The sequence below is a fragment of the Parasteatoda tepidariorum genome, chromosome 6, assembly GCF_982258835.1.
Source record: "Parasteatoda tepidariorum strain Cologne lab strain chromosome 6, Ptep-v5.0, whole genome shotgun sequence".
NCBI lineage: Eukaryota > Metazoa > Arthropoda > Arachnida > Araneae > Theridiidae > Parasteatoda > Parasteatoda tepidariorum.
In genome coordinates this window covers 525,152-538,295 of record NC_141760.1, presented here as the reverse complement: position 1 = coordinate 538,295, position 13,144 = coordinate 525,152, and the positions used below count along the sequence as shown (strand labels likewise).

General features: G+C 30.7%; 1 protein-coding gene across 1 annotated transcript in view; it reads right to left on the bottom strand.

The window, feature by feature from the left end:
- Positions 1–10,727, bottom strand: part of LOC147807430 (tubulin alpha chain-like) — a 56,111-nt gene extending 45,384 nt beyond the window's left edge. Inside the window, exon 1 of the mRNA XM_087166543.1 lies at positions 10,532–10,727. Within this exon, the coding sequence (XP_087022669.1) occupies positions 10,532–10,727 (196 nt within the window). The remainder of the gene's footprint in view (positions 1–10,531) is intronic.
- Positions 10,728–13,144: the final 2,417 nt, after the last annotated feature.

Sequence of the window (13,144 nt, the reverse complement as noted above, 5' to 3'; positions counted from 1 at the left end):
ATCAGAAAGCACTCTTTTTTGCGGATATAATCGTGTGGGCTGATAAAAAGATTACATCTTTTATTTTACGGTTTTTTTTTAAATCAGTTGTCTGTTTTTTTTTCCTTATTATTCCCCCCCCCTCCCTTTTTTTTCCATATGTCTATAATTTTCCTCTGTTTTATCTTCATTTTGAACTTATCTAATGAGTTCTGTTTACTTGCAGCTTATGCGCAATAAATGAAACTTATATATATATATATATATATATATATATATATATATATATATATATATATATATATATATATATATATATATGTATGTATGTTTACTACTGATTTCATTTATTATGCGTTTTTAGAAACCGTTTAAAAGAATACACATTAGGAAGTGCAAAGTATTAATATTTCAGTCAGGAGAAGACAGAATTTTATTGAAATTTAGCAAATAGGTGAGAAAGTAGAAGTCTAAGAGATAAAAATAGCTGTTTGTTCCCTACGGAAAAGAACGCAGAAAGGAGATTATTACACTCATTGTTTCATGAAGCAATCAAATTGTGTAAAATAATTTTTATCTTACCTTCCTCACTACTGCATACCCTTTTTCAATTTAATTTTTTATGCGGATTAAAAAAAAAATACCATACTCTGTTGCAAGTTAATAAGACACCATTATCCCTACGGGAAGAGCCTGTTTGCATCTAAGTTCGCGCCAAAATTGATGACTAAATCCCAATGCGAACTTATATCAACATTGCCAACTCTGTAAATAAAGTTGCGCAGCCATTTTTTTCTTACTTTTTTGTTAACAACAATAATCAATTAACAAGTAAGTAATAAGAATGAATAAAAATGTTATCTTACAATCGTAACAAATACTCTTCTTTCTGTTCACATTTAACGGAACGGATGAAAGAATAACAAATATTATTTCCTTCAAACGAATTTCTGCTACAGCAAAACAAGAGTAAAAATTCTTTATCTCGCATTTGATTTGTTAAAAGCATGTCAGAATAAGATGGACTATTTTTAGTAGTCCATTTAAATCTAACGCTATTGCAACCTCATATAGTAATTTCGTTTCCAAGAATAATTGTTCTCCTTTTTATTGAAATATGTCGACAAGTCTAGGATTCCGGTAAAACTTTGAAACTATAACCTTGTTCTTAGTAATTCTGTGATATATATCGTAAAAATAACACGAATTAAATTTTTGTTTGACGTGTTTAACTTTTAAAAGCTTTTAAATTGTTTTGAAAGAATGTTTGTATAATTGGTAACGAAATCAAGCGGAACAATATGCAGTCGCTGCTGATTACTCTAATCCTACACCACAATGCTCTTTTTTTAACTCGCAATGGAGTATGGAAAGATATTTTTATCATTCCAGTCGTGTATATGTCTGCTCTTAGCCACTACAACAAGGAACCATTCTGTATTGAACAATAACTTTTAGTAGGCTTAGACAGTATGAATAATTCAAAATAATATTTTGCATAACATAATAATATGTTACAGCATTTTTCTTTGCTAAAAAAGAATTAGGCGTGTTAACGTTGTAGCAATTAGGCTTGCTATATTATCACGCTGGATAATTTTCGGATTAGATTTAATTGGATAGCGACGTCACGTGAACCTATGTGTCAAACCTGATTGAATACTGAATCGCGGAATAAACGAATATCACGATTTACCCATGATGACGTCGCTTGTAGATTTCCAATTGCGTAAAAATTTAATACGACCGCATAGGGTTGTATTTTCCGAGATCTCCGAAACACAAGCATATCATTCAGAGAGTGAACTAATTTTTGCAGCAGTGAAACCGTACTCGTGGTGAAACAGTTTTACAGGGTGCTTATTCATGACAAATCATTTTTTAAGCTGCAAGCGATATTGCGTAAATCTGATTATGTACTTGTTTATTTATTTATGAAGTAATTCTCAATTTCGTTCTATCGCCGATTCCGAGATTCATTCGTTCGATAATTATAGTTTCTTTAAAGATTTATGTATTCTTTTTAGTCTTAGGAGATAGGATAGTAACTACATTTATTTTACAACAGAAAAATTCAACATTAAGTGTATTTACTAAGGAAATTCCAGAAAATTATATATATATATATATATATATATATATATATATATATATATATATATATATATATATATATATATATATATATATATATATATATATATATATATATATATATATATATATATATATATATATATATATATGTATGTATGTTTACTACTGATTTCATTTATTATGCGTTTTTAGAAACCGTTTAAAAGAATACACATTAGGAAGTGCAAAGTATTAATATTTCAGTCAGGAGAAGACAGAATTTTATTGAAATTTAGCAAATAGGTGAGAAAGTAGAAGTCTAAGAGATAAAAATAGCTGTTTGTTCCCTACGGAAAAGAACGCAGAAAGGAGATTATTACACTCATTGTTTCATGAAGCAATCAAATTGTGTAAAATAATTTTTATCTTACCTTCCTCACTACTGCATACCCTTTTTCAATTTAATTTTTTATGCGGATTAAAAAAAAAATACCATACTCTGTTGCAAGTTAATAAGACACCATTATCCCTACGGGAAGAGCCTGTTTGCATCTAAGTTCGCGCCAAAATTGATGACTAAATCCCAATGCGAACTTATATCAACATTGCCAACTCTGTAAATAAAGTTGCGCAGCCATTTTTTTCTTACTTTTTTGTTAACAACAATAATCAATTAACAAGTAAGTAATAAGAATGAATAAAAATGTTATCTTACAATCGTAACAAATACTCTTCTTTCTGTTCACATTTAACGGAACGGATGAAAGAATAACAAATATTATTTCCTTCAAACGAATTTCTGCTACAGCAAAACAAGAGTAAAAATTCTTTATCTCGCATTTGATTTGTTAAAAGCATGTCAGAATAAGATGGACTATTTTTAGTAGTCCATTTAAATCTAACGCTATTGCAACCTCATATAGTAATTTCGTTTCCAAGAATAATTGTTCTCCTTTTTATTGAAATATGTCGACAAGTCTAGGATTCCGGTAAAACTTTGAAACTATAACCTTGTTCTTAGTAATTCTGTGATATATATCGTAAAAATAACACGAATTAAATTTTTGTTTGACGTGTTTAACTTTTAAAAGCTTTTAAATTGTTTTGAAAGAATGTTTGTATAATTGGTAACGAAATCAAGCGGAACAATATGCAGTCGCTGCTGATTACTCTAATCCTACACCACAATGCTCTTTTTTTAACTCGCAATGGAGTATGGAAAGATATTTTTATCATTCCAGTCGTGTATATGTCTGCTCTTAGCCACTACAACAAGGAACCATTCTGTATTGAACAATAACTTTTAGTAGGCTTAGACAGTATGAATAATTCAAAATAATATTTTGCATAACATAATAATATGTTACAGCATTTTTCTTTGCTAAAAAAGAATTAGGCGTGTTAACGTTGTAGCAATTAGGCTTGCTATATTATCACGCTGGATAATTTTCGGATTAGATTTAATTGGATAGCGACGTCACGTGAACCTATGTGTCAAACCTGATTGAATACTGAATCGCGGAATAAACGAATATCACGATTTACCCATGATGACGTCGCTTGTAGATTTCCAATTGCGTAAAAATTTAATACGACCGCATAGGGTTGTATTTTCCGAGATCTCCGAAACACAAGCATATCATTCAGAGAGTGAACTAATTTTTGCAGCAGTGAAACCGTACTCGTGGTGAAACAGTTTTACAGGGTGCTTATTCATGACAAATCATTTTTTAAGCTGCAAGCGATATTGCGTAAATCTGATTATGTACTTGTTTATTTATTTATGAAGTAATTCTCAATTTCGTTCTATCGCCGATTCCGAGATTCATTCGTTCGATAATTATAGTTTCTTTAAAGATTTATGTATTCTTTTTAGTCTTAGGAGATAGGATAGTAACTACATTTATTTTACAACAGAAAAATTCAACATTAAGTGTATTTACTAAGAAAAAATAATTTAGAAAAAAAATTATTTTCAAAGTGCAAGCAAATTTCTATTTAAAAATCAATAGATTTTTCGGTAGGTGGCATATTTATACTTTTTAAATGGTAACAATAGATTTAACGTGCATTTAACTCTTTGAAGCAGAATTTAAAAAAAAAAACTATTTTTTTCCTACTTTTTTCATTATTTTGTATTAAACTAGGTCAAAATAAGTGAAAAATATTATATTTATCATTTCAACAGTTTTTGTTTGTGAAAAAAAGCATGAAACATCGGAGTCTTTTTCAGCGTTAAAGGTGAAATATTTTAAATATGGTTCACTTCCAAAAAATGATTCCTCAAATTTGTACTTATTTACAGTTATTACTAGAGAAACAGTTATTCATCATTGAAATTTCTTTAATTAACGAAATCAATTATTTATAAATTTTTAAATATGAATAAAAGAAATTATTTTCCGACTACTATTTTTTTTGGTTTTATATTTCAGTTCAAATTTAATCCCGATAATTCAACAGATTTTTTAGCAACTATTGAATGATTTTTTTATAAATAAAAGTACCTATAAATATTTTTGCCTGTAATTAAAACGGCAGAAAAAAATATATGAAAATAACATCGATACCCAAAGCATTAATCTCGCCTTCAAAGCATTAAACATAACTCAAATGCTTTGAACTTGAATAGAGAAATACCTCTGATTTTGGTATTACATAAGACAAATATAAATAATGGTAAATATAAGCAATGGCAAATATTGATTACTGTTTGTTATATAATGTTCCGAGAAAATATTTATTTGTCGTCTGCTAATTTCATTGAACTATAGCAGAGGACACTTTCCTCCCTTTGGCATAAAAGTGGTCCACATTTTCCTCAAAATAGTTAGTTAGTTGTCTTAACTGTTTTCCTCTCCACTAGAGAATCCATTTGCAAAAGGCGTGAAAGTACTTGTCGTCCACTGAAAGTTTAATTAAATGTTTGTTCCATTTGCATCGTCCGAGCGTGAGAGGTAATGGTTACCAACATCCCTTCGACCTCCACCCCATCCCCCAGTAATTCCCGAATGTCGAGGCCTAATCAAAGGTCCTCTTCTAAATTCTTAGACGAAGGTGACGTTTCCTTTGCAGCGAAAAGTATTTACTCGCAATTATCTGAAAGCCATAAAGTGTACATTTATTTATTTACAAATAAATATTTTGCTGTAAATTTTTTTAATTAATACTGGCCTTACTCTTTTTATAAGCGAAATGGATTTGTAATTTATTTAGATTATACAAGATCATAATGAGTGAAAAAATGAAACAAATGTTATTTATAAACATTTACTTTATTTTTATATTCATATTTCTGATAATTTGATGTCAAACTTTTTTTAAACTTATTGCTTTTCAGCATAAATCGATTTTATTTTTCCAGTGAGAAAATAAAACACAGTAAAAAAGGTTTTTTTTTTATTTGCTAAACTTAAAACTCAAGCAAATGGTCGATATGTTTTTTATCCAGTGCCCTTTTTTATATAAGGGTTGCCAAAAGAGAAATATGTGTAATTGATTCGGAAATACAGTAAATACAACAGTGTCACCATGCAGGAATATAAGAGAATTTAAGAGAAGTGCACATCAAATTCTGTGAAAGTTCCTGAGTGAATTAAAAGTGATTGTAAAATCTTTCTGTGAAGGATGAGTTCAGAACATAACAACGTTGCGAAGTTAACTTTTAGGAGCAGAAGATGATTGCACTGTTTCTTTGCTTAAAGTGCTGCACCGTTGTTACGAGAACTTACACCTTGATTACTTTTAACATTTCATCAACAGTAAATGAATTTTATTTTATAACCGTTTAAGAACCCAGAACCTTCCTCCAGACTCATCGAACAAACAAAAAGAAAATGGAGAGAAAATTAAATTGGGTCAAGGCACATGTTGGTATCCAGGGCAATGAGGCGGCAGATAGAGCCGCAAAGAACGTAATCGGCTCAGATCTCCGGTGTCTGAGGACCCCTCCTAAGATGACTGAACTTATCATGGCGAGCTGGGGAAGGAAATGGAGAGAATCGAGTGAAGGTCGGCAGACCTACAAATTCATTAAAACCCCGTCAACTACCAGACTACAAGCAAACTTTTATTTAAATCAATATTTGACGGGGCACGGAGTGTTTGGAACTTATCAAAGGAAATTTTTTAACAAAGACGATAAAGGTAAATACTGTAACGAAAAACAAACACTTGAACATCTAGCATATTTCTGCAATCATTTCCAAGCACTCCGACAAAATTTATTCAATGATAAAGATGATTAACAAATTTTTGCAAACAATAGATGTAGAGAAATAATCAAAACCATCATCAAAACCGCTTCAGAGGATCTGCTGGCACAGGTTTTTAACAACTAATTAATGTCTCCATTTCCCGACCAGCTTAAAATTTTTATATTATGGACCACGACCCAAGTTTTTAAAGTGTATTTATACGATTTTAGACCACCTTTTTACTTCATTTGCATTTTTAATTGTTTTGATTTTATCTTGCCTATTTTAGGCTTTAATGTTCTTTTAGTACAAATTTTTAACGATCCTTCATTGTACTATTGTTTCATTGACCTCGTGTCTTTTAGTCAATGAATTTTAACAACTTTTTCTTATTTATGTTAATCTGTTTTTCATATGTTGACTATTTTATGTCAGTCTTTTGACTATTTTATGTCAGTCTTTACTATTTTATGTCAGTCTAAGTGCTATATTCATTTTTAATCTTTTAAAAAATTGTATGTCTTATTATATAGACTTTGAGAGTGCGCTAGATCTTTTACAAATTTTTATGTTGAATTTTTAGACCCTTTTGGTCAATAGTATAATTTTAGCCTTTAACTTCATGTTTTTTTCCTTTTACAAATTGTCTCTTATAATCTTTTTATTATTTTGCCTGTATTTTAAACTTTAAATTTTTAAACCACCAGTTTTCGGTCATGAGGTTTGACCAAAAATATTTTTCACGAAGCTTGTACAAATTCCATTATATTTTGACAGCTCTCAATTCTGGGTTTCACATGGTAGATATCGTTAATTTTATTAAATTTCAAATATTTATAAGGGTCCGTTGGCCAATTTATAAACTTTAATTTAAATTTTTTTTCTTGAATTTTTTATATATTTTATTGTAAACATCAATCTAGATGCTTAACTTCACCTGTTAGTTAATAGTCGGAATAATCACAACTATTATACATGTAAAACGTTTAATTCTTGAGGTTAATTTGTTACTTTTGTATTTTTGCCCGATTACCTCCGGGCTATTGCCAAAAAAGTACTATGTCTTTTTCTTGTTTTTAAATAAATGCCAAGGAGGGGCTTCACCGGGCCTCTCGGCCGGTGCGTGTGGCCAGATGCTCTCTGTCCACCTCCGGCTGTGCGGGAGGTCACGGCGACAAGTTGAAAATTTTTTCCGCATACCCATATTTGGGGGGGGGGTGTCGGGGACCTAATTAACCTTATAACCGTCGTGGAACAGCCTACTTAATTTTTAGGTTCACGACTACCCCCTGAGCCACCAAGGTTCTCACACCACGAATTAATTGGAAACCATGATGTTTATTTGACCAAGATCTTAATATAAGATCAGATCATGTCTTCACAAAAGCCTTTATATATTTGTTGATAGCCTTTAATCTTAGATTGTGTTCACTGTGAACGAAAACCATTCGATGGTCTGCATTACACCCGCCTCGCGACACTAAAAATCCTTCAATTGCATGTTCTGAACGCATCCTTTTCCACATGACTTTGCATTCATTTTAAATACTCTCATATGAACTGGCTGATAATTTATGCGTAATAAAAGGTGTGCTCCTCTTATCTAAGCCCTTTGCGATTGTATGAAATTTATACATAGTTTAATCAGAAAAGGAATCTAATTTGCAGTACTGGATGTTATAATTCTGTTTTTGGAAAAAAAGATTTCTTAATTTTTTAAGCAATTCTATTTTATTTTGATTTGGTTATTCTAACTGTAACTGTAACTATTTTTATTTATAAGTGGGTGTATCATTTTTAAGTCTTACTATGTGTACGTTTAAGTTGTTTTTGCTGGTTCATTACTTTTCTGTGCTTCTCAATTCTTATAATGAGTTTCTCTTATTTGTTTGTCTATTATGGGGCCTCGGGGCACTTTCAGTTTTGGTTTTCCCACTGACAACAGAAAGGCTCATGTGTGTTGGCAGGCAGTGTGTCCCCTGATGAAGTACTGCCTTGCCAACACACCTATCTCTTACTTTTATTGCTTTTATTATTTTTTCCTGCTTTAATTGTCTTTTTGAATATTTAAATTTATACATAGTTGTCTTACTAGTCGCAATTAAGTTTTGCTAGGGGGGAGATATAATATGCAGGAGAGAAAGAAATATTTTATTTTTCGGAGGAAAAATGCTGTTAGATTAAAACGCAATTTTCAAAACTTTATTTTAAATCTTATAAGTCTCCAAATTCTAAAGTGCATTTAGTGCAACTGTAGTGGCTGAGAGCAAACGAACTCTAAATCAGTAAAAAGCTAAAATTAAAATAAAATAAAGCTCAAAGGATTAATTAATCCCGGTCCGGCACAAGCACACCCGTCCACATTTCATTTGTCAATCCTTATAGGTGAGTGAGAAAATTGTTAGAGAGATTTTGCACACCTTAATGATTTTAAAGTTAACGCTATTTGAGCTTCTACGTAGCAGGTGGAAAAATTCTCTACAAAACACAGGAAGGTAACGTTACGGTTAACGCAAGATAAATGCTGTATAAAATCTCTCGATGAAGTTTACGGTAATGGACTTGAAAATGTTGAGACTAACAATGAACGCAAAACATAGTTGGGAAAGCAATTTTCTTTTAAATAAAAAAAAAATTGTGTTGAATCCAATTTATAGCATAATCATGCACAACCTAAATAATTAAATTTTCTCTAACGAAACTGAAGTTCTCATGGATCAGATAATTGTTTTGTGCAGAACTGTCAATTAATTATTGAATTACCTGATAAATGCAAAAAAGTATTTATTTCGAAAACGCGCTTCAAAAGATTTTTGAGCAGCATTTTAAAAATTTTGCTACTTGTTTTCTAAAACTTTAAGTAAATATTTATACAATGCATTTACATACATAATTTTAAAAAAAATTATATGTATTGAAAGATTGAGAAACTTATTATCTAATAGAACAAACCGAAGATAACTTGCTGAGATGGTTGTGGCAGGTGCTTTAGACTGTCATCCAGGCAAAAAAATAGACGAATAGCTGTCTTTGGTTAACAACAAAAATTTTTTATTTTTAGCTCTAATTTATTGTGCTTAGATAATCTTGAAGTTTCACAATAATCTCTCGATATTTCAATTTTGATATTGTTTTTCAATCTAGAAATTTAAATTACAAGTCCATTCACGTTTTGTGCATCCTACTAATGGATAAGTTATTGCATAAGTATAAATTTGCAATGCATTTCGTGTGCATTGAATTAATCATTGCACGCATAAATCAAATTTATTTATGGAGTTAGTGATTTACTAAGGTCCAAGAGGACTCAATGTTTAAGGAACTGCTCCGTCATTGTGAAGATTTGATCCCTAATAGAGGCATAAGGACCACCCAGCTTCAGCCAAGAGTATAACAATGTTGACCACATAGCCTCATTTACGCCATTAGTCATAAAATTGTGGATCTTTTACCTTGATGACAACCTGGACCACAATAGGCTGTTGCGGGAATGCACTTTCAGTAGCTTATAAAGCGATAAAATGTAAAAATTTTAAAGGAGGATAAAATGTTTAAAAAAAATTAATAAATGAATAAAAAGGAGAATTTTTGTTTCAAATATAAGAAAAAATATTCAATATAAAGAAAGTATAAAACTTTCCCGAAACAGCTCGTTGTGAGATGGGTTTCCATAGAGATTAAAGCTCCACAAGTTCGCAGCCAAGAGTAAAACAATAGAAACGGGATAAGCATTGCGGACAAAGTCATTTTCACTACCCAGATAATATAGTGCCCATCAAACTTGAGTTAGGTGTGGTTTACACTGTAGTTTGAACCCCACAATCAGTGCCTCTACCCACTGGACTATCTCGTTGCACAACAAAAGTTGTAATTAAGTAAATTTTTATGGTATTTTTCTGTGATTTTGAGAAAGATAATGCATAATAAATCTTTAAAATAATTTTTAAAAAAATTTAAACTTTTTCATTGATTTTTGAAAAATGCATATATTGTGTCCTGTTTTTTTAAAACATGTATTCCCTTAAAGCAAGTTGAAAAAGATAAATTAATTATAACTTTCTGTGGATGAAAATTCCCCCCATAAATCTTACTGCTACGTTGCATCTGATGTCTAGAGATATTCTAATAATATTAGGGCCACGTTTCAAAATTTAATGCTAGTCTGATTTTCCCTTGTCAATGAGTGCCAGTTCCCCCTGACACTGTGAACGGGATGAGAGTGTGTGGAGAAGGGGTGTTTGCGGAGGCGCTTCGTCATGTCCATCAAAAGAGGAAATGACCCAACAGACGCTGAGCCGAGTCACCAAAGCCGATATCTCTTTGTTGTGGTCTGATATCGGATGTGGGAACACATCTAATGGAGTGGAGATGATGAAAGTGAATCATGTCCTGAGAACGTCCAGAACCTTGACTCTCTTCCGCAATCTGGTTGTTTGGAATAATTAACTCCTCTGAGTACACAATCTCTTCCGACATTCATTCATCAAGAAGAACCATTTTCCTCCAAGTTCTGAGATGGAGGATGAGGTGAAAGCGCGATTCAGTTGACTTTACAAGAAGAGTTGTTCCATCTCTGGAGACGAGAAAGTATCGGGAAAAGAGGCAGCTTAAGGTTTTTGATGGCCGACTATTCCTTTTAGAAAGTATGGGGGAAACTTTTAACCGTTCTTTGAAATATTCTGGAATCATTTCGAGAAAAGTTTCCTCTTCTCTCGCGAATCTATAGTTAGTTGGAAAGTTTTATTTCGAAATGGTCGGCGTTTTAGAAACTATTCTAGTTTAATGCGTTTTCTCAATGGTTTATTTACTCTCTGTTGCTGTGCAACAACTTAGGTTGAGAAAAGTTATTTATACGTACAGTCGGCAAAAAAAAAAAGATATCACCCTGAATAATTTTCGTTCTAATGATCGGATTTTCACGAACTAAGTGTTAATCTTAATGGTTCCTGGGGGTGACCTCAAATATGCTAATTAATTAGTGCTAACTATTAATTAAGTTACGAAATCAGACACAAAAATGTACTTTCTCTGAATAAACATATATTTTTTCTTACATATTTGGATTCTTAACCTTCAAAATATAGGGGGTAGCCGCAATCTGGGAAATATGGTCCCCATAGTTTGGTCAGGAGAGCGATTCAAAGTTCGTACCCCTTAATGTTAATTTCACTTTTTACGTTTTTAGTCATATTTTAAAAACTAATAAAGCAATTCGAAGAAAATTTCACCCAGTCATAAAACTCATTTACCCAAAGATAATTTCACGAAAAAAATAATTTTTAATAATTGTTAATTATTTTTTATTATTTAATTAAATTAAGGATGAAAAATTTTTGAATTATAAGGTATGAATTTTTTTATACCATATTAATCTACATATTTTTCAATTGAAAAATCTAAAGTTTCAACTGTTTTTATTTATTAGAAGCTGAGAAAAATTAAAATTAATTATTTTTAAAAAAATAATTTGGCGACAATGAAGAAATGATTAAATGGAGCGATAATATTAAAATGTGATAAACTTGCGAGGAACTTGACTTCGCGCGCTTAGCATAAAATTTCATTCATATTTTTTTCGCTAATAATCGTTTGCTTATCTTTTCATTTTTATTTTTTTAAGCTATAAAATACGATGTTTCTTCTTTAGTCGTCTAAAATTCTATTTGCAATTTAGTAAAGAAATTTGAATAAAACATTTTATTGAATAAAATACATTTTATTCAGAGAATGTGGAGTTTTATAAAAGCATGCTTCTGATAGAATATGATTATACAACAGATTGTGCTTCTTTAATGTGATTTTTTTATTTTTTTATTTTCTCAATAACTGATAAAATTTCAATAATATACATACGAATGAATAAATTTGGAATAAAATATTCATAAATTTCTTGAATATATATTTTATAAATATTAATAAAAATACGCAGTCAACATTTTTAAGCATCTCTCACAACATCGCAAATTTCTCAAAATCTTATAGGGTAAACTAACCAGTAATGGAATACTTAAGCTTATCTTGTCTTTAAAAAAAAAACATAAAAATTTCAAAATTTGTAATTTTAGCTGAATGACGTATTTGTTATTAAATGCATGTCGACATATTTGTTATTAAATGCAAATTATGTAAAAAAAATTTAGATAACTTACATAATATTGTTTTAAGCTTTTGGTGGTTTAAATAATAAGTAGTAAGATAACCAAGTGAAGGAACAGTTCTTAACTTGAATAAACACTAAATTTTCCAGTGAATGAACACTTAATTTTGAGAATGTTTGATGCTCGTTAGGAATCCTTAGGCCACACAGATATCTGTCGCCTGTAGATGCCTGAATTGACTGATGTTAACACAGGCGGGCATTAGGAAAAAAAAAATCTTTTAAGTTTTCGTGCCCCCATTTCAGTATCTTAAGGGCCTTACAAGCTCTGTTTAAAAAGAGAGTATCATATCAGATATATATATATATATATATATATATATATATATATATATGTAACATAAAAAGCTTCAATTAATCTTTTTATGTTAGTTTCTTTGCTATAAAACTTCATCTAATTAATTATTCTAAACGAAATACTTTCTCACACTTTTAAAAACCACATCCTGTTCTTAAATCTATTTTTGACTCAAGTATGCATTTAATTAAGAGCAGGACATTTTTCCCTTTGCTCTTGTGTGGGAAACGTTCGATCTATTTCATAAACCAATAGCAACTACTATGAGTTCCCTCTTTCCCTAAATTAAGACATATTACGGATTTTACTTTGCAAGATTTTCCCTAACATATAACCAAGGAGCGCAACTTTTCATGTGCACTTTCACTCATTCTCATGACTGCTCTTGTCTAATAATTAATAAATAAATTTTGTACCCTCCTTCCCGACCTATGACCT